This window comes from Narcine bancroftii, chromosome 5, assembly GCF_036971445.1.
Source record: "Narcine bancroftii isolate sNarBan1 chromosome 5, sNarBan1.hap1, whole genome shotgun sequence".
Taxonomy (NCBI): Eukaryota; Metazoa; Chordata; class Chondrichthyes; order Torpediniformes; family Narcinidae; genus Narcine; species Narcine bancroftii.
The window spans coordinates 84621935-84648653 of record NC_091473.1 but is presented as its reverse complement, the minus strand read 5'-3'; the positions used below and the strand labels follow the sequence as shown (position 1 = coordinate 84648653).

Here is a 26719-nt window from a genome sequence, read left to right as displayed (position 1 = left end):
AGGGAGTTAAAAAGAAGGACCGCAAAGGGGGTAATCTCTGGATTACTCCTTGTGCCACGTGACAGTGTGAATAGAAATAGAATGAGGTGGAGGATTAACACGTGGCTGAAGGGGTGGAGTAAGGGGCAGGGTTTTAAGTTTCTGGATAACTGGGACCTTTTTTGGGGGAGATGTGACCTGTACAGTAAGGACGGGTTACACTTAAATCCCAGGGGGACCAGAATCCTGGCAGAGGTATTTGTTAGTGTCACTCAGGATCCTTTAAACTAGAATGGTTGGGGGGAGGGAACAAAATAGTACAGAGCAGTAAGGAGAAGGTTAGAATGCAAACAAAGAAAGTTTGTAGTAAGTATTTGAATATGGATGGGCAGGTGATAGAAGGGAAATGCTCTGGAAGAAGATGAAGGGCAATTGGCAGGAAAAGCAAATAATGTTGTTATTAAAGATGAAGAAAAACAGGGATTAAAAATTGAGAAATCTCTGAAATTCATATATTTTAATGCCAGGAGTATTGTAAAAAAGGTGGATGAGCTGAAGGTGTGGATTGATACTTGAAAGTATGATGTGGTAGCGATTAGTGAGACATGGTTGCAGGAGGGATGTGATTGGCAGCTGAATATCCCTGGGTTTCGTTGTTTTAGGTGTGATAGAGTCGGAGGGGCAAGAGGAGGTGGGGTTGCATTGCTTGTCAGGGAAAATATTACAGCGGTGCCTAGGAAGGATAGATTAGAGGGCTCGTCCACGGAGGCTATTTGGGTGGAACTGAGGAGTGGGAAAGGAGAGGTTACAGTTGTAGGGGTGTATTATAGACCACCCGGAGGGGACCGAGACCTAGAGGAGCAAATCTGTAGGGAGATAGTAGATATTTGTGATAAGCACAGGGTTGTAATTATGGGAGATTTTAATTTTCCACATATAGATTGGGAAACACATTCTGTGAAAGGACTGGATGGGTTAGAGTTTGTGAAATGTGTGCAAGATAGTTTTTTACAACAATATGTAGAGGTGCCAACCAGAGAAGGAGCAGTGTTAGATCTACTGTTGGCAAATGGGATGGGTCAAGTGACGGAGGTTAGTGTTGGCGAGCACTTCGGGTCCAGTGATCATAATGCCATCAGCTTCAATGTCATTATGGAAAGAGAGAAGTCAGGGCCAAGGGTTGAGGTTTTTGATTGGGGAAAAGCTAGATTTGAGGAGATGCGAAAGGACTTGCAGGGTGTGGATTGGGACAATTTGTTTTATGGGCAGGATGTAGTAGAGAGATGGAAGTCTTTTAAAGATCAGATTTTGAGAGTGCAAAAGCTTTATGTTCCTGTTAGGTTAAAAGGAGGGGCAAAAGGTTTGAGAGAGCGTGGTTTTCAAGGAATATTGGAAACTTGGTTCGAAGAAAAAGGGAGGCATACATTAGATATAAGAAGCATGGAGTTAAGGGGATGTTTGAAAGATACATTGAATGTAAGAGGAATCTTAAGAGAGGAATTAGGAAAGCTAAAAGAAGGTACGAGGAAACTATGGCAAGCAGGGTGAAAACTAATCCAAAAGAGTTCTACAAATATGTTAATGGTAAAAGGAAAGCTAGAGACAAAATTGGTCCCTTAGAGAATCAGAGCGGAAAACTGTGTGTGGAGCCTAGAGAAATGGGGGAGATATTGAACAGTTTCTTTTCTTCGGTATTCACTAAGGAGAAGGATATTGGGAGATGTGAGATTAAAAAAAGCAAATTGGGTAAATATGGGGAATATAGAGATTACAAAAGATGTAGTTTTAGGGCTTTTGAAGAATATAAAGGTGGATAAGTCTCCGGGACCAGACGGATCTTCCCCAGGACATTGAGAGAAGTGAAGGAGGAAATAGCAGAGGCTCTGGCGGTAATTTTCCAAATGTCATTAGATATGGGGATAGTGCCGGAGGATTGGCGCATTGCACATGTGGTTCCGTTATTTAAAAAGGGTTCAAGGAGGAAGCCTGGCAACTATCAGCCTGTAAATTTGACGTCTGTGGTAGGTAAATTAATGGAGAAAATTCTTAGAGATAGTACTTATAAACATCTGGATAGACAGGGTCTGATCAGGAGCACTCAACATGGATTTGTGGGAGGAAGGTCATGTTTGACCAATCTGATTGAATTTTTTGAAGAGGTGACGAGGAATGTGGATGAGGGTAGCGCAGTGGATGTTGTCTATATGGACTTCAGTAAGGCCTTCGATAAGGTACCACATGGAAGGTTAGTTAAGAAGGTGCAGTCTTTAGGTATAAATTTTGAGATAGTCAAATGGATTGAATATTGGCTGAAAGGGAGAGGCCAGAGAGTGGTAGTGGAAAATTGTCTGTCAGGTTGGAGGCCAGTGACCAGTGGTGTGCCTCAAGGATCTGTATTGGGCCCATTGTTGTTCGTTATATACATTAATGATCTAGATGATGGGGTGGTAAATTGGATTAGTAAATATGCAGACGATACTAAGATAGGTGGAATAGTGGATAATGAAGAAGGTTTTCAAGGATTGCAGAGGGATTTGGGCTGCTTAGAAAAGTGGGCTGAAAAATGGCAGATGGAATTTAATGCTGATAAGTGTGAGGTGCTTCATTTTGGTAAGAAGAATCAGAACAGAACATACGTGGTAAATGGGAGAGCATTGATGAATACAGAAGAGCAGAAAGATTTAGGAGTAATGGTACATCATTCCCTGAAGGTAGAAACTCACGTGAATAGGGTGGTGAAGAAGGCTTTTAGTATGCTGGCCTTTATCAATCATTGCATGGAATATAGGAGTTGGGAGGTGATGTTGAGACTGTATAAGACGTTGGTGCGGCCTAATTTGGAGTTCTGTGTGCAGTTCTGGTCGCCTAATTATAGGAAGGATATAAACAGAGTGGAGAGAGTGCAGAGAAGGTTTACCAGAATGTTACCTGGGTTTAAGCATCTAGAGTATAGGGAGAGATTGGACAGATTAGGTCTTTATTCTTTGGAGCGTAGAAGGTTGAGAGGGGATTTGATAGAAGTATTTAAGATTATGAAAGGGATAGACAGAGTGGATGTGGATAGACTATTTCCGTTAAGAGGAGGAAAGATTAAAACAAGAGGACATGAGTTAAGAATTAAGGGGCAGAGGTTTAGAGGTAACATGAGGGGGAACTTCTTTACTCAGAGAGTGGTAGACGTGTGGAATGAGCTTCCGGGAGAAATAGTGGCGGCGGAGTAAATTGTATTATTTAAGAAAAGGTTGGACAGATATATGGATGAGAAGAAGATGGAGGGTTATGGGCATTGTGCAGGGAGGTGGGACTAGAGAGGGGTGTTTGGTTCGGTGCGGACTAGAAGGGCCTAATGGCCTGTTTCCGTGCTGTAAATTGTTATATGTTATATGTTAACTTGGGAAACAAACAAAACATGAACAATCTCCATATTTTCTTTTGCAAATAGAAACTAATTACCAATTTGATCATGCAACAGAGAGTCTTACACATTACAGCTATTTCTTAAAAAACATTGTACCTCTCCATTGGTTAGAAAGATACGCAAAATCTCCATGAGCTTCTCGAAGTCTCGAACATTGCAATCAGATGACAAAATTCTGAAATAACAATCACAGATTATCTAAAATTAATACCCCCATCTCAAGTTTTTATGTCACATAGCAGAGGTGGGTAACCTTTTAATTTTTAATTTAGACATATAACACGGTAACAGGCCATTTTGGCCCATGAGTCCATGCCACCCAATTAACCTAAACACATGGGACAAAATGGCCTGTTATGATGCTGAATGTCTACATTAAAAATTAAAAGGTTGCCCATTCTTGTGGCTTACAGGATATTTTTTGAAACATAGGCTATACTTTATCCATTGAATCCTTATTATCTATACTGCTGCTGGAATGGTTAAACACGATTATCCTTTTATAAGATCTAGCTGACTAATTGAATCATATCATGATTTTATAATAATTGTTCTTGAGTTTTATGTTTTAGCATAAAATATCTCTATGGGTTTTAACATAAAATATTCTTCGGGGTGACTCAAAGAGCTATCAATTAAATTTTAACACTGAGCCGCATGTGGAGGAGAGACTGGGAACTTCCACGGCATAGAGCAGTGGTTCTCAACCTTTTTTTTAAAGCAATCCCCTACTAACCTGAGCACCTATGGCATCCTATATGGTATATAAATGTAAGTGATCTATAAGATCATTTCTTAGGGCAAATACAAGGGGCATGACATACGGCTGTATATCTCAAGTCACAGATGAGGATGGGAGATTTCCTTAACTAATGATCAAAATAATCACAAATAATGATTATTGATGGTAGAATAAAACTACTGTAATTTAAATGTAACAATTTTACAAGTGATACATTGGCTACGTGCATGTATGCTCTTTGTACACAGGTTTTTTAGACATACAGCATGGTAACAGGCCATTTTGCCCCACAAGCCCTTGCTGCCTATTACACCAATTAACCTTTAACCCCCCAGTAGGTTTTGAAGAATGGAAGGAAGCAGGAGCTCCCGAGAAAATCCATGCAGACATGGGGAGAACGTACCAACTCCTTACATACAGCACGGGATTTGAACCCCAGACTCAATCGCTGGTGCTGTATTAGCATTGTGCTAACCATGCTGCCCTATATGATGTATCCCATTACCGTAGTGCCTCCTCCAATACACCAACCCACCCACCTCTCCCTCAATTCTCACCATACACCTGTAGACATTCCAGGAGTTAAGCATGAGGGCATTTGAATAATCTATGACATAGATAAGAGTTCGGCAGATGAATGGAGGGGAGTTAGTTGATTATACAAATAGCCAGGCTTTCTCAGTGCCTTTCTGTGACATCTTTAATAATGGATTCCAGCATTTTCTCAACAACTGATGTTAGACTTGTTAGTCTATATTCACTCCTTATTCCATCTATGCGTTGTACTGTACCTTTCCAGTTTTAAATTTGCTATTTTCCAATTCATAGAAACCACTCCAGATTTTTGAGAAATTTGGATCATAAATTCCAAAAACATCATCTATCTCTACAGCCACACATTTTATAAACTTTTGATAATTCAGGGGATTTGTCATATTTAAGTCCTGTTAGTTTTACAGTATATCTTTCTTTATTAATATAATGCTTCATATTCTAATGTTTTACTGAAATGCCTCATTCTTCTTAGTGTTACAAACTAATAACCTTATTAATTATTTTTAGGAACTAAAGAGACTTTGTTAGCACTAACAAAGGAACAGCAATGGCAAAACTTATTATGGTAAATTCAAAATAAGTTTTTATTAAACATGACATGTCTTACTTATCTCTAACTTAAACCCCCACTATGCACCAAAATAAATATGTGTGTGTGTATATGTTGAAGTCCCAAACTCTGAAAAGTCCATTTAAAAGATCAGCATCATTTTGGTCTTGTTTGAAGGTCTTAAATTTTTCAGTTCAGAAACAATTATGGTGGTTTTAAACATCGTATCTTCAGGCCTCTTTAACTCACAATTCTTTTGATAATTTGTCTTTCAGATTTTCTTCACACGAGTATTTTCTCTTGAAAGAAGACTTTTGAATCTATGTTCCAAACGATGAAACTGCCATCCATATCTTAAAGAGACAGTCAGAAGTGGCCTTACTTATTTCAAAGCCACTTATTCTGTGCTGCCCTTTTTCAAAGGTAACAGGGAGCTTTTTTTCCCCTCTGCAAGAAATATTGCTGCTTTCAATCCTGTCTGAAATTTTTATCTCTCATTTCATAATATAGTTTTGTACATCTCTCATGTCACATGGGATGTACATCATTTCTATCTTTGAAGTTTATAATATCTCTTGACACTTATGTGCTAAAAGCATCTCTGTCCATTTACTTACAGAATCAAAGTATTTAACTTTGTTTGATGTTTCTCTACTGTTTCCTGGCTGTCTAGAATTTACTAACTAAATGGCTTCTTGTATACTCAAGCAAACTATCCATTGTTCCACTTATCTCAAGAACCATCATAAAAAAATCTTTAATCTCCTCTCCTTGCAATGCCACAGCACACTCTTTGGCTTTCAAACTGGCTTCTGTGGTCAATGGAGTTTAAGATGCAAATGCATTTGTTGATGCTGAAGCCAGCAACTAACTGCAAAGAACAATGTGTGTCTGTAGAATGTAAAGTGAGCCCTGTCCACCCAAAACTAACTTTTGCTAAGAGAGAGATATATATATATATGAAATATAGTTTTAACATTAGACACATTCATCACATTAGATGCTTGATTGTTTTGGTTCAATATCTACTATTACTTCCTTATTGTAATTTTTCCAATCTTAGACTCGAAAGGTGCAGTGATTACTTTTGACCTATTTTTAATCTATTCTTTTATTTTCTGTTAGTTACAACATCTACTTCTTCCTATTTATCAATTGTTTAACCACCCTTGCTTATTTCTAATACTCAATCAATCCGCCAAATTTACAACTGGTTGATATTGCAAGTCCTTCAATCATTTGTTTCCCTTTACCAAGTAGTGCTAAAGTAAAAGGTTAACCACAACTTACTGGAATGGTAGAACAAGCCTGAGGAATCAAAGGATCTACTCCTTCCATTTCTCATGTACTTCTGAAATATTTCTGCGAATATTTAGCAAGGGCTTTACTCAGTTTTAAATTTAAAATTTTGGTTTAAAATGTTAGTTTATCACTTTTGAACTCAACTTTTGAATATATTATTACACTTTCTTAGTCATTATGAGATTACAAATTAACCCTGACTCATGAGATAAGACAAGATCTAAAATGACCTGGAAACTGTTTATCAAACATTGTGTGAATTTATCCTCCAAACCACTTTGCAAATTGTATTTGATATTGACTGAAAAAGCAGTATCACCATGATTATTTAAAAACCATCCTTATTCCACTTGAGTATATCCAAAAATATCTTTCAATTTTATTGGAAGACAATGGTGCTAAAGTATGAAGCAACTCTCTCTCGTAATAGCCATTAAATAGCAAAATTGATTTAAATATATTTAAAGGAAAGGACATAGAGGCCCTATGAAGACCAATATATTACTTTTATGAATGCCATTACTCTTATTCATAGTATCTTTGTCAGATAATATTCAAGGTTTCTTAATCAAAGTACCATTTAATTACGCATAACTAAGATTTAATGTTGATCACCAGCAAATAGCTACATGAATCACGAAAGTCTGCAGGTGCTATGATATAACCAATATTTCGGGCCAAAAAACAGGCAGACGTCTGAATAACAGGGCTAGGGAAGAAGGCCCCAGCCTTTTTATTCAGACTCCTACATGTTTTTTGCTTGTACTTTGAAGAAGGGCTCAGGCCTGAAACATGGTTATATAATTTTACCTCCCTCGGGTGCTGCAAGACTGCTGAGTTCCTTCAGCATTTTTGTGTTTTTACCAACAAAAAGCTGTAGGCTTGGTCAGTAATGAAATATGCAAAGAAGAGTTAGAAAATATACTGTGAAGATTTTTTAGAACCCAATGACAAAAACCCCAAACAAGTTTTCAAGATCCTTCTTAGGAATAGATCCTCCTTAGTTATAGAAGCAGTGGGTTCAATGCAAGTTAAAATCAGATCTCCACCATTAAATTTTTAAAAGGTAACATTCTATTATCAAGATTACTTTAGATGCTCACGTCATTAAATAAATTCCAACTTTAATCAAGACAGTTTTTTGCCACTGTTCAAACAATTTTCAGTGATCAGTCATACAAAGGTCACATATTTTTGGACACAAAAGAAGCCTTTATTTGACTGATAATTAAATCAGTTATCCTCTCGTGAAGTTGTTCAGATAACCCTCTAGAGATTAAGTTAAATTTATTAATAATGTAATGTAATTTATTTCCTTTCCTGAGAGCATTTTTGAAGGAAGCAGCCACGGCTGTGGGTTGAGAGCACAATAGATCCATAGAACACCAGCATACAGAAGCAAGTGAGTATGCATCAGAACTATGAAGTCAATATTGAAGACAAAGTTCTTTTGTACTTCATTTAAGTTACCATGGCCTTATTTTGCCACCTGTTCATGAAAACTGAACAGTAAGGCTATTTCAAACAATATTTATTGATGATATATGTGCTTTATATCCAAATATATTTTTTAACATTTGATGAAGCATATATTATTTAACACCAAGTCTTCAATGGTGGAACAAGCAGAAAACGTTACTCTGAACTCAACGGCTGTGAAGCCAGATGAAAGTCGCAACAAATCCATCAGCTCCAATCATCATGGTTTCCATGCCATTGGAATTAGTTGGTTGATTTGTGAAGTATTGTGTACTTCTTGGGGTGCAATATTAAGTACACATCAAACAAATACACACACAAGCATCTTTGCTCTGTGGGCAACGGAACGAAGGCCATCATCCTCGATGAGGGATAGGGATAGCCACAATGAGGATTTAACAACAAATACTCCGTGCTTACAAAGAATAATACTAGATGGTCTCCAGCTCTTTTCCTCCTGGCTGTTGAGCAGTTAGCAGAATTCCATCCATCTAGATCTAGACATAAAGGGTTTCACGATCAATCATGAAGAACATAAAATCAATTTATTTGCTGATGATGTTCTGATATGTCTGACAGAACCATTTAACTCATTACAAAAACTGCAGACTAAATGAGAAGATTTTGGGATAATATCAGGCTATAAAGTCAATTGGGACAAGAGTGAAGTCATCCACTTACAGGTGGGAATTATGAAAAAATTAAGAGAAATTCTCAATTTAAGTGGCCACTCAATGGGATTAAATATTTAGGTATTAAGGAAGATAACACCCTGCAGAATTTATATAAATCTTCCCATGCTTTGTAAAATTGAGGATGATCTTAATAAATGGGTGACAATAACTTTGTTTGGAAAGGTCAACTGTATTAAAATGAGTGTGCTGCTTAGAGTACAATATTTTTTTCAAAGTTTTCCTGTTCCTATACCTCAGAGATTCTTTCAAAATCTTAATAAATGCATCAGGAAGTTTCTATGGAAAGATAAGCCTTCCAGAGTCTCTGTTGCTAAATTAACTTTGAATTATGAATTAGGAGGATTAACGGTCCCAGATTTCAAAAATTATATTTGGGCAACCCAATCGATGTTTGTCACCTCCCTCTTTGATGGAGGAGACATGTTTTCATTAATAAAATTGGAGTTGCTTAAGGTTAGTGAGAGGATAGCAGAAAACCTTTCATGTAAATGGAATTCTAAATTATTAACTGGCCCTAAAGAAGCCCCGTGATTAAAGCATATAGTTACAGTATGAAATAAAATTAGTGGACAAATTGGGGACGGGTCATGGGGGGGAGTCCTTCACCTAAGCACCCTTGGCTCAAAGTATGTTAATTCCATTAATGATTAATAATAAAATCAGACACGGTTCCAGACAGGGGTCAAGTGTATTGAGGATTTTTATGAGCAGGGACAATTTATCACATTTGAATAAATTAGGAATAAATATGGAGTTTTAGATACATCTTATTTTCTGCTATCTTCAGTTATGATCTTATTTAACAGACAAATTAAGTCCAGTACTAACCTTACTGCAGTGAAGTGAAATAGACTCTGGTTTGAAAGGGGAGCACAAAAAAAAATTAATTTCAAAAATATATTCATTATTTCAGGCAGTAACCCCCAAACAAGGACTTGATAAATCAAGGCAAAGGTGGGAATCAGATTTGGTTATAGAAATTGATTCATTTTGCTGGTCCGATATATGTCAGGACAACATGATTAACATGATTAGTACAAGTTATCGGCTGGTGCAATATAACTTCTTGCATCAGCTATACCTTACTCCACAAAAGTTGCATAAATTGAAATCAGAAATATCATACCAATGTATTCAATGTGGTCAAGAAATAGGCACTTTCTTGCCTTCAAACTGGTCAATCCCTACAGTGAGGCCTTTCTGGTAAGATTTGGGTAATCTCCTGGAAGAAATTACTGCAATTCGATTCTCTCAGGCACCTGTGTTTTTTTACTGGGGAATTTAGAAGAAATAAGACCTAAAATGAGGCTTTCGCAATATCAATTAAAATTCATTAAGCTTGCTTTAGCAGTGGCCAGGAAATGCATAGCAGTTACTTCAAAATCTGATACCCAACTAGGTTTAGCCTACTGGAAGATAGAAATAAATAATTGTGTTCTCTGGAGAAGATCACCTATCACTTCAATAACAGGTATGATATATTTTCAAGAATATGGAATTCATATCCAAGGTACATCGAGGTAAATCTTTAATGATTCTCCCCTCCTGTCTCTTCCCCCCAGTGCTCGCAGCACTTAGGACCCAAGCTAAGTCAGATTATTTGTCCCTTGATGGGAGCAGGGTTTACCCTAGGTGAAGCCAATCTTCTCTTTTCTTACTTTTTCTTCTTTTCTCTTGGGGGAATGGGAGGGTTCTTCTTATATTGTTCTTCTTTCTCTCTATTATCTTTTTCTCCCTTTGGTTCAACAAGGACATTGAATTTGCACTTTTGTAGTATTATTGTAATTTTTCTTTCTTTATAATTGAATCACATGTTGACTTCTTTTTTCTCACTTTCTTTAGATATTTGTATTATTTTGTTCATGTTATTTATATTAACGCTTTTCTTTTTGATTATTCTTCATTTTGACTGCATGTTGATTGAAAATTCTCAAAATAAAATATTCAAAAAAATAATACTAGACGGGAAGAAATACTCAATCAATTAGAATTTAATCAATGAATAACAAGTACTGGGAATTGAATTATTGTCAATTATGGTAACTAGCTTAAAACAAAATTCAATTAATATTTAAGGAATTTCAGAACCTTAATTAAAAATATAGTAAAAAGGATAAGAAATACCAGGTGGTCAATCAAGATTGTGCAGATCCAAATAAGTGCAAGCTTCAGATTTTGCCTCTAACCATCAATCACACAATTAGCTTTAGAACAAGAAAGCACAGAAAATTCTTAACTAACTCTTAAAAGTGATTGAGCAAATCTCTGGTGATCACAATGGATGTGATAAATCAACAAGTCACTAGAATTGGACTTCTATTTTAGACTATTTTTCCACACTCAGAATTTGTCCACCCTCTTTCTGAATGTTGAAACCTAGACAATAGCTAGGATGCCTCTATTTTCTTTTTGTTCCTGTTTGTCTTCTGTTTCTCTCCAAACTCCTTATTCACTGACAAACTGATCTTTTCCATGTCTCTTCAAGTCTACAGTTTTTGCCGTAATTCTGCATGTCTACCTGAAGCACGGTTTGAATGAAACCCTATCTCATGATGTTGAACACATTGTGCTAGAGGAACTCAGCAGGACATGGAGTATCAATGGGAGAAAATAAACGGCTGATGTTTCAAGCTAATACTCTTTATCGAGACTCCCACTGATGATGCTTGCCCCACTGAGTTCCTCTAGCAGAGTGTGTGTTGAGCATCAGATTCCAGTTTCTGCAGTTTCCTGTGTGTCCCTTGTCCCCTGACTCAGTTTAAAACAACAGTGGAGCCATTTACTTAATCAATATCACTAAAAAAAAATTGAAAAACTTGGGATTCACAGATTAGCTGCTCCATTTCCAAAATTGCTAGTACCTACACATTTGTTTTGAACAGAATCATATAAAGTGCAAGTTTCATTCCAAAAAAGAGCTTCCAGTGATCCAATCAGTAGCCTCGGTGTCTCTCTATGAATGCATAATGAAGGAGATTGCAATTGGATAAAGCATTCGAAGATGAGTTCTGAGATATTAGATCCCTCCAAAAAAAGCACAAATCCTGCATTGGCAATTTCCCTACTATCGATGTAAGGTTAAGCAATCTAAAGTTTCTAATTTTCTCTCTCTCTCCACTTATTGGGATTACTCTTGCCCCCCTCAAGACAGCATAAACCATTCTACAATCTACAGACCCATGGAAGACAACAAACACTATTTCCATGCCCGCTACTTTTAATATTCTGTTATGTAGATTCTCAGGCCATAGAGATTTATTGACTTTCAGTCTCAGTAACCTCCGCAGCAGCATTTTGTCAGCAATATAAATGTCCTTTAATTTCTCATTTTCATTCAATTCTTAGTTCCCTCACATTCTGTGTTTATTTGTATCCTCATCTGTGAAGATAGAAACCAAGTATTTATTTTTTTTTATCTTGCACTTATTTTGTTCCTCATTACAAATGCTCCTGTTTTAACATAATTTTGTCTTCACTGATTATTTTGATTGTTTGAAACATCTAAAATAATTCATCTTGAAATATAAAAAATATTGGAATTACAAGTATTTTGACACCATCATCAGATAGCTCTTTGGTTTTGTTTTATGTTATGCCTAGTTTTTAAGTGCAAAGACCATTTTAAAGGTAATCTTTTTTCTTCATTCATCAACTAACTTGCCTTTGTTAGGCCCACGACTGTATATTTAATAATTCACCATCTTTCTAAATGTAACTGTTAAACTTACTACTCCCTGTGAATTACATATACATCTGAATAAAATAAAGAAGCTTAAAAACATTGAGAATATTGTTGAACAAACTAATTCACAATATATTTTTGTCTGCATTTAAGAATAAATAGATGAACGATAGAAAATAGTGAATAAACCTTCATACAAATATTAATCCATTACAAACTAATACCATCCAATAAATTACATTGAGTTCCCTTTCAAAGGCTTAAAACCGTGCCAGTTACTCAATTCTTTGTCAACTAAAAAAAACCTCACAGAAATAACGATGTCGCATTATGGTACTGGCTATGTCACTGACATAAAACTATCCCAATGAAGTCCTCAAGTCATGATGAGTAATATGGCATTTTATGTAGAAACCATACTGAGAAAATATTGGTAAGCCACAGGTATTGTTGACTACACTGTTGCATTTCCAGTCATAATTTCTTGCAATTTAAAGCATGCAATCCATGGTATTCATGAGATTCAAGGAAAATACATTGAAAACTTCCCAGCAAATTTAGCTCAATTGAAGTATTTTCCCTGGATATCAAATACTGACAAGTTACGTACATGCTGAAATCATCAATAACAGGATAAATATTACAGTTTAACATCTTATCTCAATGCTTGTGTTTAATGTTTTTAACAATCCTCTGAAGATATAGATGAGAAATTTAAATTCAGTTCCTTCTATGGATGAATTACAAAATGCTCACAACAGTAATGGTAAATCTCAAAGCTACATCTTATTGCAAAGATGCATCTGCTTCACTGAAAGAAGGAAATCCACGGTCTGATCTTATGTAACTCCATGGTAATGCAGATGACGACCTTTGAAATAGTCTTGCAAAGCATTCAGTTGCAGCAAATGTCTGGAATTAATTACTAAAATTATAAACCTCCTGAGATGCAAAAAAAACAGCTAAGTTGGCGAAGTTCTTGAAAATTAAGAAAGTGTTGAGGGTGGTATTTATTATCCAGAAATGGCTTTGGAAGGATAGCAGGGATTCCAGAATTCCTCATTGGAAGGATCCCTTTGAGCTAGTTACAATTAATGTATTGATCACCGGAGAGCGAGCAATACTTGTTTTTGATTGCAAAATTATGGATTATTGTTTGTTTGCTAACTTTGGACAAATACTGTTCCAAAGTCATTTAATGCTTTGTTTCAAGGTGATCTCGTTAAGAAAATAATATGAAGAAAACAGAGCCTCTGATGACATTGTACAGGCAGCTAATTTCATATTTAAATATGGAACTCCTGTTAAAACACAATTATTGGCAGTCCTACTTTTTCTCCTTTTATCCCTCAAATTCTTCCTGTCTCCTCTATAACAGATTCCAGCAATGAAACAGAAGTTTTTGACCCAAGTCCCATCCTCATCAGCAATTGCTGACATTTAATTACTCATTGTTGCTTATGCCAAGTCACCATAAGCAGCACTTATGGGATAAAATTTTGACTTGCTGTGCCATATATCCCTGTGTTTCCTGATGACGTCTTTTGAGTGATTAAAATAACTGGGAGTGGTATCCTACATTCTAATCAAATAGTTTCACATAATCATATTCAAAGCCTGTAGTTCAAAATTGGGAAGGTCCACTTGTCATTAGACCTTTAAGCCTTTGGCATAAACAAAGGAGGAAAAACCCAACACCCAACCCACCAATTTTCCCTTGCAACCGCTGCAATCGTGCCTGCCTATCCCGCATCGGACTTGTCAGTCACCAACGAGCCTGCAGCAGACGTGGACATACCCCTCCATAAATCTTCGTCCACGAAGCCAAGCCAAAGAAAAAGAAAGAAACTGTAAAATAAAAGTGGCTGCCCAACCTAAAGTTGCATCAAAGATCCCATTAAGAGTGGTTTAGGGTAGCTGTTAGCATAACGCTATTGCAGCGCCAGCAACCCAGGTTAGAATCCAGCTCTGTTTGTATGTTTTCCCTGCGGCCTGCGTGAGTTTTCTCAGGGTGATAAGGTTTCCTCCCACCCTTCAAAACGTATGGGATTGATAGGTTAATTGGGTGTAATTGGATGGGATGGATTTCATGGGCCAGAAGGGCCTTTTAACATACTGTATCTTTAAAATTAAATGAAAACATTGTAGCAGCTGCTACTGCTGGAGAGGTTATGCTCAAAGAAGAGACATACACTATGGGAGTGAATCCAACACTGATTTATCATGCTGGCAGCTCTGCTTATAAAGGGCTCAGAAGCCCATCTCCGATGTCATCATGCCACCCGACTGGTGGCATTACGATCCGCTTCCTGGAATTGGTTGTTTAGTGCTACCTGGGGAGCAGCCAATTAGTGAGCCCCTCTCATCCCCGGGTGTGAATGTTTCCCTAGCTCCACTCGATTGACTGCTGCTGGCTAGCCCATTGTAGTGGGGCACTGCATCCGTGTGTTGCTGAGTCAAGCGCTGACTTCGAAGTGTGTAGCCCATCTCAGCCAGCTGTGTAGATTGTGGCTCCCAATGCTGGGTCGCCGCTTCGGGTGTGGCGCATTCAGTGGCTTGCTACAACGTATACATTAAAGTGCATTGGAATTGGAGGTAGGACTTTCCACAGATCAATTATACTTAGCAGATGTACATAATTGTTGGTAGCCCAGTACAAGAGTACCGTAGAGCAAGATTTTTCTGATGATTATTCTCTTCGTTGTAGCATCAAAAAAAGAATTTTTACTGATAATCGTACAATGTTCAATTCAGTTTGCAGTTCTTTGGATCATAAAGCAGTTCATGCTTACCAACAATATGAAAAGGACATGTTTCATATTATGAATAGCAGCAAATATCAAGCATGCAACACAAGTATCTGCAATGATCATCTCCAAGAAAGAAGTCAAACCACTGCTTTGAAATTCAATCTCATTAACCTCAGGAATGCCCAACAATAGATAATCTGAGGATCAACACTAATGACACATTTCAATAAACAGCCATTTTAAAATTGGAACCTGTGAGAGCATGTTAGATGGGTCCGTGGCAGGAAGGTCCCAACTTCCTAAATTTTTTTGCGCCATCAAGTTCAAGCTCAGATGGGCACTGCTCCAATAACAATTAAAAAAAATCCTCAACAATCTAGGATATGATCAGTTCCCCATTCTCTACCTCCAACATTCATTCCCTCAACCATTACTGCAAAGTAAACGCAAGGTGACCCATTATAACCACATCAACATATCTTTGATGTCATTTCCCAAACTTAAACTATGCCTCCACCAAAGTCCAGGCCACTGAATAAGTTTCACAACCATCCTGATGTGGAAATATATTGCTATTTTTTTCCATCTTTATTTGGTCAAAAATCCTACATCTTCATGCAACAAACATCTTGATTTTAGGAACTGCAGCACTTGTAAACAGCAGTTCACAACTTTTAAAAAAATGGACACTAAATGTGGAAAGGGAAGTAAACAAGCTGATTAAAAGGAATTCACTCCCACACAGAATATCTTAAATGTTTCCAGCCAAAATATTTGGTAATGCACAAATTAACAAATGTTTATCAAAAGGTGCCACTATCTGGTTATAAATCGACATTTGCTGTGATTAATCTTGTGTGACAGAATATAGATACGTTTTGGGGAGATAAATTGGGGCAGGGTTTGTTAGTTGTAGGTCACATACAAACACTTTAAAACAGATCTTATTTAATATACTGGAGCTCTGCTCATGGTAGACGTGTCGGGGCCTCAGAGCCTTCACAAAAGCTTTGAAGAGTGCCCAAAAAACTTCACTAATGGATTGTTATTTATAAAAAGGCAACAGATGAAAGAGCTCGTCAGAGTCGCAGATTGTTCTAGGAGAATCATGTGGTTTTGCAAGCAGAGAGAGTCAAGAGGCTTTCTCTCTGCGAGTGAGAGAGAGAGATCAGTTCTACAGTCAGCAGTAGCAACAGGACAAGCTGGCAAGCTTGTGGAAAACTCAATTTGGAAGACGGGTTGTGCGTGCTTAGTTCAACCTGGTCAAAGCCCTTGTGGTTCATGCAAGAGAAGAGGACTGGCTGTCTGATGTTTCACTTAAAATAAGTAAAACAAAAAGGCACTCTGTGGTGACCTGAAAGAAAAAGGTAATCATCTGGAGAACCTTGAGGGGCCAAGTTTCTTCGGCAAGACACTGAAGTGGCTGATTAACCATATAACAGTTTATGGCATGGAAACAGGCTGTCTCGGCCCTTCAAGTCCACGCCGGTTCACTCAAACAACTCCGCTAGATTCACCTGCCTATTCTCTGCCCATAACCCTCTAACCCCCTCTTATTCATGTATATATCCAGCCTCCTCTTAAATGAAAGAATCGACTCTGCCTCAACTATTTCCTCCGGATGATTATTCCATTCAGCCACTGAGTGAAGAAGCATCCTCTAACATTTCTCCTAAAATTTTTCCCCCTTACCCTCAACTTGTGTCCTCCTGTTTCAACCTCTCCTGCTCTTAGAGGGAAGAGTCTACTTGCATCTAGTCTATCTACTCCCTTCATAATTTTAAACACCTCTATCAAATCCCCTCTCAACATCTACGTTCCAATGAATAAAATCCTAACCTCTTCAATCTTTTTCTGTACTCTAGGTATTTTAAGCCAGGCAACATCCTTGTAAATCTTCTCTGCACCCTCTCCACCTTATATATATCCTTCCTATAATTTGGAGACCAGAACTGAACAAAGTACTCCAAACCTGGCCTTACCAACACCTTAAACAGTCGCAGCATCACTTCCCATCTTCTATACTATATGCTATGATTTATGAAGGTTAACATATCAAATGCCTTCTTAACCACCCTGTCAACATGGAAATCCACCTTCAAGGAACGCTGCACCATAACTCCAAGATCTCTTTGTTCTTGTGCATTCCCCAATGTCCTCCCCTTTACTACATATGTCCTATTTTGATTATTTTTTTTCTGAAATGAAGCACCTCACACTTCTCTACTTTAAATTCCATCTGCCATCTTTCAGTCCAATTCCCTCTGTAATCCCTGAAAACCTTCCTCGCTATCCACCACTCCCCCTATTTTCGTATTGTCTGTGTATTTACTTACCCAGTTAACCACCCCATCATCCAAATCATTAATATAAATTATGAACATTAGGGGACCTAGCACCGATCCTTGAGGCATGCCACTCATCACAGGCTTCCATCCTGACAGACAGTTGTCCACCATGACTCTCTGCTGTCTCTCTTCCAGCCACCTCTGAACCCATCTTACTATTTCTCTATTAATCCCTAGTGACTGAACCTTCCTTACTAACCTTTCATGTTGAACCTTATCAAAAGCTTTGCTAAAATCCAGATAGACTACATCAACTAAAAGAAGTAAATCAGTTGTGGGTGTCCCGGAACAACAAATATCTCTCTGAAAACCAACAAGAATCTTCCTGAGCGGAAACCATTTACCTTTCAAGCATCAAAGCCTGGTGAACTTTATAAATGTTAAATTCTGTGCACAGTATAAGAATTGCCTGCAACCAGTGAACTTGCAAGAATGAGAAGTGAGATTGGATTGTGAACCAAATAACTGTTCTGAACTTACACATTAGACACACAAGCGCTTAGAATTAGAAGGGGGTTAAGTTATGTTAGTTAAGTCAATAGTGATAAGTTAAAGTGTGATTCTGTTTTCATGTTTAAAGATAATTAAAAGCAACTTTTGTTTAAGTAACCATTGGTCTTGGTGAATATCTATTGTTGCAGAGAACAGTTCTATGGGCTCATAACACTTGTGACTGACTTATTTTGAAATTAATATAAAATTCACATAAAAATAATATCAATATCACAATACAGCAACAAAAAAATTTAAAAAAGCTGGCCATAATGAAAACTATAATAAATCAAATTCGAAGCAAAACAAAACCAGGAAAAAGAAAAATAGGTGAAGGGGAAAAAATGGAATTGGGTGTGGGCAAGTGATGATTACTGACAAAACTAATTAAGCAACACATCAAATGTAATTAAAAATGAAAGTTGACAAGCTAAATACACGACGAGAGAAAGGGTGAATGTTAGACAAGAATAACATGGGAGGGAAACTAGAGAAATCTGATGAATGAAATGTTCAGAAAGCAGATGGTTATGCTATTAATGCTGTAATACTGCATCAGACATCACCATCTAAGCCCATCTTAAATTGCTAATTTGATTTCTTAACACTGCACATTGACAAAGACTTGCATTTAAATAACTGCAATCTAAGAAGTCCACTTTCTGTTGTCATATCATAAATACAGCAGCTAACAAGCTTCCACAAGCATGGTTAAAGATATACTGTAGCGGCCGTGTAGCGGGCACCCAGCACGGTAACGCGAACTGTCACTGGCGCGGTTCTGCGTGCATGTGAAATCATAATATGGATGTCTGCATACTCATCTAATGGACCACATACGAAAGATACTGAGTGCTGAAAACGGCATGTTGAGCTGTTGAGTCTCCTGCCAGAAGACGCGGGACACTCACAAGTCCTGTGGATCAGCAGCAATTTTGTAGTGACGTCCCACCTTGATCCGTGGAGCCCGGGACATGCAGTATATAAAAGAAGCCTGTAAACTCTGAATAAATCAATTTTGAGTTGACTAATCTGGCGTGTGTTTTTGTATTACTTCAGTAGCTCTACTGTAGTAGCCGCTACAATTGATGACCCTGACACGATTGTCTTTCCCTGAAACATGGCGCACGTCCATTGTGAATTCTGAAACATAGGATAAGTGATGTTGTTGTCTTGCCAACCATGGATCCGTTATTTTGCCGAAGGCAATAATGAATGGCTTATGATCTGTAAACACAGTGAAATGGCGACCTTCCAAAATATATCGGAAGTGCCGTGTGGCTAGATACAATGTCAACAGTTCCCGATCAAATGTACTATATTTCACTTCCACTGGCCTAAAATGTCTGCTGAAGAAAGCGAGGGGTTGATAATATCCATTGACATACTGCTCAAGAACCATACCCACGGCTGTACTCGAGGTGTCAGTGCTAAGTCCCAAGGTAGTCTCAGGATTGGGATGAGCGAGCATTGCTGCTTTGTAGGTGCGTTGGACACCGCTACCGCATCTCGAGTAAGCGAATTTATTGCCAAAATCCCCGGCGGAAAACCAGTTCACTAGGTTCTGCCAGTTTCTCCTAGATACACTGGAATTGATAAGACATGAGCGCGGCATGCGGCTTTTGAATATGGAAGGCCTGGGTGAAAGGAATCCATCAGATCTAATGAATGAAATGCTTGCATTGGGAGATGGTCATTCTCATTGCCTGCTCTTTAAAACCCTATTCCTATCAAAGCCCCCAGCTCGTGTCGCCATACCCATCGCTAGCATAGATTTCTGCCATCCCCATGACATAGCATGGGAGGCTGACAGGCTCTATCGTACTCCTACACAAGACTCTGCTTAAATACAGCCTGTTTTGGCCACAGATACATCTCCCGCGTCCTACAAGCCTCCTGTACCTGCAGTTCAATCAAAGAAGGAGGAATGTGCTCACATGCATCAAGATTGGTGTTTTTATTGTTACGAGCTCAAAGGACCCCAAAACCCAGCAGCAATAGACATTCACCAAGACAAGTAGTTTTTAAAACAAATATTGTTTTTAATCAACTTTAAACATGAAAATAGAATCAAACTTTAACTTATCTCTATAGTTAACTATACCAAATTAACCCCCTTCTAATTCTAAGCGCATGTGTATGTAATGTCCATCTAAATTTAACAAAAGTTCTTTGGTTCACAGTTCAATCTCACTTTTCCTTCTTCCAAGTTATCTGGATTCAGGCAATTCTTATACTGTGCACAGAATTTAACATGTATAAAGTTCACTAGGCTTTGGTGCTCAAAAGGTGAATGTTTACCACTCAGGAGACTCTTGTAGGGTTCCAGGATTTCCACAACTGAGGTACCACCATTAGTCACCTCAATGTCTCGCTGATGAAACTTGCCCCATCAGCGTTCTCCAAATGGTAACCTCTTTCTTTCAGGCCACCACAGAGTTCCTTTCTGTTCCACTTATTCCAAGAGAAACATCAGAAAGATAGCACTTCTGTGAAGATTATCACAACACCAGAATGAAATTCACCATAGATCCTGCAATGTTACTGAATATGAATTCTTCAGTATTTCAAATAAATCTGTTTTAAAATGTGTGTATGTATGTAACCTACTCTAACTTTACCAAATTCCTCCCAATATTTATAATTACATTACCATCGCCATTGGGGAAAAATGCCTATAAATGGGTACAGCCATTGCCAGTATTTCAAAATATGAGACACATTTAAATGGTGGTGGACAGAGGCCATCCCGTTGCCATCCAGTGACACTGAAACATGTGCTAGGGCACTCATCGTCAATTAGATCGTTAGATTTGGTGTCCCAACACACATAACTTCAGACCGCGGAGCACAATTCACCTCTGCATTTATGGTCTGGCTTTGCGTGTTTTTGTGGCACACACCTAAACCACACTACGGCATACCATCCACAGTCCAATGGCCTTGTGGAACGTTTCCACCGCCAATTAAAGTCCGGACTTAAGGCCCGACTCACTGATCCCATTTGGGCCGATGAGTTGCCATGGGTTCTACTGGGAGTTCGCATGGCCCCAAAGAAGGATTTGTCTGAATCATCTGCATAGATGGTTTATGGTACGGTCCTTACAGTTCCGGGGACATTCATTTCGCAACCAACTCTGACCTGAACATCCTTCAGCAACTTCATCATGGTATCACTAGCAGGAAACCTGTTCCTACCAGCTGGCATGGAATCCCTAAACAACATGTGCCCCCACAGCTCCTGGACGCTGATTTTGTTTTAGTATGCAGACAGGTCCCAGGAGCGCTGTTACAAAGACCATATGACGGCCCTTTCCGTGTGATTAAGAGGGACGGAGTTGAATTTACTTTTGACATTGGGGGGCATTCGCAGCTGTTTAGTGTAGACAGACTCAAGTCTGCCCATGTGGATCCCAATGTACCCATTCAATGCCCCCAGCCCAGATGGCGTGGGTGTCCACCTAAAGCACACGTAACTGGTGTTTTAATTTCAGGCAACAATTCTGGGGGGGGGGGGGGGGGGTGGTGGGTGATGTAGCGCCCGTGTAGTGGGCCAAGTGGGCGCACAGCACGGTAACACGAACTGTCACCGGCACAGTTCTGCAGCCGTGCGGAACCATAATAATGGACCACACGCGAGAGATACTGAGTGCTGAGGAACAGCACGTTGAGCTGTTGAGTGCTGCCGGGAGGCGCGGGACACTTACAAGGCTAAATTTAAATTTGGGATCAGCGGCAATCTTGTAGTGACGTCCCACCTTGATCCGTGGAGCCCGGGACATGCAGTATATAAAAGAAGCCTGTAAACTCTTAAAAAATCAGTTTTGAGTTGACTAATCTGGCGTGTGTTTTTGTATTACTTCAGTAGCTCTACCATAGTAGCCGGTACAATACCATATTTTTACGCATATTTTTTATGTTGAAAGACAATGCACAATTAATAGCGGCTGTGGGAAAGTCGAACCAGTAATTTATAGTGAGCATGGGATTATTAGCAAGTGTGGGAATATAATACCCGTATTGAAAGAACGCGTACAAATAATGGCCGTGGGAAAGACATGCCAGAATTTATAGCAAGCATGGGAATATTATCGGGAGCATGAGGATGTAATAGCAGGAATGGGAAATTTTGATCTTGGGAATATCTCTTTGACCTGAATGCCATGGTATTCCTATAAACAGGTCATTCTGGCTACGTCACTGCACCTTATCAATTTTAATTTCCCAGACCTGTCCCTAAGGGAGAAGATTAACATATCAAGTGCCTCTGATTTGAAATATCATTAGAATTAAAATTAAAATCCTTCTCAACTCTGAAGCCTGTCTCCAATCTATTTAATTGGTTCCCCTCCAAAGCTTATTAATGTGTTGCAGCAGGATATCATCTATATAATGGGCCATTGACACTTCTGGGGGAAGTTGATTGGGTGTTAATTGCGGGAGATTAACTGTGGCAGATACTTGTACATTTTGTCTCTTGTCCCATTTTAATGCAAATTGATTTTCCCAGTCAGGATTTAGAATACTACATCTGTGCGCTCTATGCATGTGCACATTATACAAAAATATGAGTTGCCATAGGTTCTACTGGGAGTTCGCACGGCCCCAAAGAAGGATTTGCCTGAATCATCTGCATAGATGATTTATGATTTTCTGCGCGTTATATGTGTGCGCGCGTTATAAGAGTGAAAATATGGTAAATGAAGCAATAAAAGAAAATCACAAGATATTAGTGAAGATGTAGGCTAACCGTCGAGTCTGCTCTGTCATTTAATCATGAGCTGATCCTAACAGTCAGCCCTGCTACCCGGCTTTCTCCCTGTAACCCTTGATGCCCTGACCCATCAATATCTGTCAATTTTTGTCTCAAAACACTCAACGACTTTGCTTCCACTGTTGCCAGTGGCAACAAATTTCACAGACTCACAGCTCTCTGGCTAAAGAAATTTCTCTGCATTTCTGTTTTAAATTGATGCCCTTTTATCTTGAAATTGTGGCCTCTAGTCCTAGACTCCTCAACCATGGGCACAACTTTGTCACACCTACCCTGTCCAGGCCTTTCAGCATTTGAAATGTCTCTATCCGGTCCCCCTTATCCTTCTGTATTCCAACAAATACAGTCCAAGAGTGATAAATGATCCTTATATGCTAACCCTTTCAGTCCTGGTATGTATCATTCGAGTCAATCTTCTCTGAACCCTTTCCAATGCTAACACATCCTTTCTCTAATAAGGCACCCAAAACTCTGCAGAGTATTGTGAGGTCTCACCAGAGCCCTACAGAGACTCATCATTACATCCCTGCTCTTGTATGCTATTCCTCTAGAAATGAATGCCAACATTGCATTCGCTTTCTTCACTGCCGACTCAACCTGGAGGTTAACCTCAAACATAGTTTCACAGTGTGGCAATCCTAATTCTCCATCCCCGCCCACCCCTGTTCTAGCTAGGTTGTGGATTTATGGAATTCATTGCCACAGACAGCTGTGGAGAGGCGGGATCATTGAGGGAGTTTAAGGGGGAGATTGATGGGTGTCTTATGAGTTGAGGTATCGTATCAAGGGATCAGGCTAGAATTTGGAACTAGATGTGCAAGACCGAGTCATACAAACTGGGACCAATGCCTGAAGAGGGCGCACAAAATCAGTGAACCGGTGCGGACTCGAAAGGCCAACATGGCCTGTTTCCGCTCCGTAAATGGTTATATGGTTATGGTTATATGGATGTCCTGCATTAGGACTTCTAAGTCCCTTTGTACATCCAAATTTTGAATTTTCTCCTCATCTAAATAATAGTCGGCCCGTCTATTTCTTCTACCAAAGTGCATGACCGTGCACTTCCTGACAATGTATTTCATCTGAAATATCTTTGGCCATTCAATCCAAGTCTCTCTGCAGTGTTTTTGTGTCCTCAGCACCATCAGCTCCACCACCTATTTTGGTGTCATCCACAAATTTAGCCACAAAGCTATCTATTTCATTATCCACATCATTTACTGGTATATACAACATAAAAAGAAGCAGCCCAAACATTGATCTCTGCGGAACACCACTAGTAATCCAAATAGGATCTCCTTATTTCCACTCTCAGCTTCCTGCCCATTAACCAATGTTCTACCCATTCTCGTATCCTTCCTGTAATTCCATGAGTTCTCATCTTGTTGAACACCATCATATGTGGCATTTTGTCGAAAGCCTTTTCAAAGTACACAATATCCACTGCCTCTTCCCTGTCTAACCGGTTTAATATTTCCTATAAAAATTGTAGTAGGTTTGTCAGATATGAATTTCCTTTAAGGAACCATCCTAACTTGGACCAATGCAGATCCTGGATGTCTGAAATTAAGAAAAAATATTGGAAATGTTTCAGAGGGTCAGCAGCACCCATGGAGAGAAAAATAAATACTCTTCTGTTAATGACCTTTCACAGTTCAAGGGTAATTGACCTTGGGGAAAACTCCTCTGACAATTTCTTTAAATAGCAGTGCAATCATTTATGTTTTTCCAATGAAGACAGATGGGATCTTTGTTAAACAGCTCATTTTAAAAACTGCCCCCGACTCTGTATTCCTTCGTCAGTTCCAGACCACAAGGACTGGTAAAACTATATAATCACATATCTGGAGAGGGACTTGAATCCCCACTCTATGAATATTCTTTATAAAGGCAACCCATGAATCTAAGCCATTTGTGATTATCACTCCCAGTTGGAAGAGACACACGGTTTCATTTGAGGATTTTTTTCATATTTGAGATTACTTCATATTCATATTTTACAGTCCTCAGAAGTTGCATCAAAAGTCTCAATCAAGTATGATGGTAATTAAAAGTAATCACTGGAATACTAGCATAAAATGGCTTGCAAAAAAAAAAACTTACTTTGAGCCTCAGTGCTAGAGAATAAACTTATTTTGTTTGTCTGTATTCTGAAGCAGTAGAGCTACTGTAGGAATGGGATATTAGTCACACTATCTATTATTCTTGGCTGCCTGAGCTACTACACATGATTGTTAATTAACTTCCTGATGTGGTTAACTTTTTAGATTAGTTCTAGTGCTGTTGATCGTATTCTTTAGAAGCAGCTTACAATCTTATTGGTGGTCTTCCACCAAAGATTTTTTTTAAATTGTCTCTGGCATTTTCAATTAATCAAATGCAAAATTTGCACCTGTTTATATTGGAAAAAAAGGTTTGCATTATTTGCTAAAATGAAGATGGACAAAGCAGCTAATTATTATTTCCTGTTCTCCTTCAGTTCTGTATGTACAGCTGATACACTAGCATTTACCCAATACTTCCTGAGAGAGTTACTTGGGTATGTCCTGTTCATAAAAAGTAGGGCAATTCCAAACAGGCAAAGTGCCACCCAATCAGTCTATTCAAATCCATCAGAAAAAATTATAGTGAGGTGTCATCAACAGTGCTATAAAGCAGCCATCCGGTACCACACGGATGGCAGTCTCTTCAATCTGAGGTGCCTGAAAGCTCACACCAAGACACAAGGGCAACTTGTCTGTGAACTACTCTTTGCAGATGATGCCGCTTTAGTTGCCCATTCAGAGACAGCTCTCCAGCACATAACGTCCTGTTTTGCGGAAACTGCCAAAATATTTGGCCTGGAAGTCAGCCTGAAGAAAACTGAGGTCCTCCATCAGCCAGCTCCCCACCATGACTACCAGCACCCCCACGTCTCCATCAGGCACACAGAATTCAAAACGGTCAAACAGTTTACCTACCTCGGCTGCACCATTTCATCTGATACAAGGATCGACAAAGAGATAGACAACAGACTCGCCAAGGCAAATAGCGCCTTTGGAAGACTACACAAAAGTCTGGAAAAACAACCACCTGAAGAAACACACAAAGATCAGTGTGTACAGAGCCAGTGTCATACCCACGCTCCTATTCGGCTCCGAATCATGGGTCCTCTACCGGCATCACCTACGGCTCCTAGAAAGCTTCCACCAGCACTGTCTCCGCTCCATCCTCAACATTCATTGGAGCGACTTCATCACCAACATCGAAGTACTCGAGATGGCAGAGTCCGCAAGCATCGAATCCACGCTGCTGAAGACCCAACTGCGCTGGGTGGGTCACGTCTCCAGAATGGAGGACCATCGCCTTCCCAAGATCGTGTTATATGGCGAGCTCTCCACTGGCCACCGAGACAGAGGTGCACCAAAGAAGAGGTACAAGGACTGCTTAAAGAAATCTCTTGGTGCCTGCCACATTGACCACCGCCAGTGGGCTGATATTGCCTCCAACAGTGCATCTTGGCGCCTCACAGTTCGGCAGGCAGCAACCTCCTTTGAAGAAGACTGCAGAGCCCACCTCACTGACAAAAGACAAAGGAGGAAAAACCCAACACCCAACCCGAACCAACCAATTTTCCCTTGCAACCGCTGCAACCGTGCCTGCCTGTCCCGCATCGGACTTGTCAGTCACCAACGAGCCTGCAGCAGACGTGGACATACCCCTCCATAAATTTTCATCCGCGAAGCCAAGCCAAAGAAGAAAACAGCCATGATATGCTAAAGAGTGGCAAACTTTGGAATAGCCACAACAATTTGGCTCTAGATCTCATACCAATCTTGAATCTGATGCAAGGCAAGAGTGATGGGTCTTGAACTCATGAATTTCAATGATATTCCTTCAATCCTGAAGTAAAAAAAATGAGGATGTTCACTGATGGTAACACATTCTATTACGTTCACAACTCCTCAGCAGAG

The 26719-nt window shown here is 39.1% G+C and overlaps 1 protein-coding gene across 17 annotated transcripts in view; it reads right to left on the bottom strand.

Annotated features, from left to right (window-relative positions):
- Nucleotides 1–26719, bottom strand: part of swt1 (SWT1 RNA endoribonuclease homolog) — a 200266-nt gene that overhangs the window by 41218 nt on the left and 132329 nt on the right. For 12 of the 17 annotated variants that reach the window (XR_011357695.1, XM_069938147.1, XM_069938146.1 and 9 more), the window contains one exon: nucleotides 3494–3572. Coding sequence is in view for 14 of the 17 variants with exons in the window: in XM_069938147.1 (XP_069794248.1) it covers nucleotides 3494–3572 (79 nt within the window). In the remaining 3 variants the exon portion in view is untranslated. Of the gene's footprint in view, nucleotides 1–3493; nucleotides 3573–8445; nucleotides 8523–9548; nucleotides 9575–9846; nucleotides 9993–11919; nucleotides 12100–20099; nucleotides 20482–26719 lie in introns of those variants that run through there. The other 5 variants (XR_011357697.1, XR_011357696.1, XM_069938159.1 and 2 more) reach the window with 5 other exon arrangements.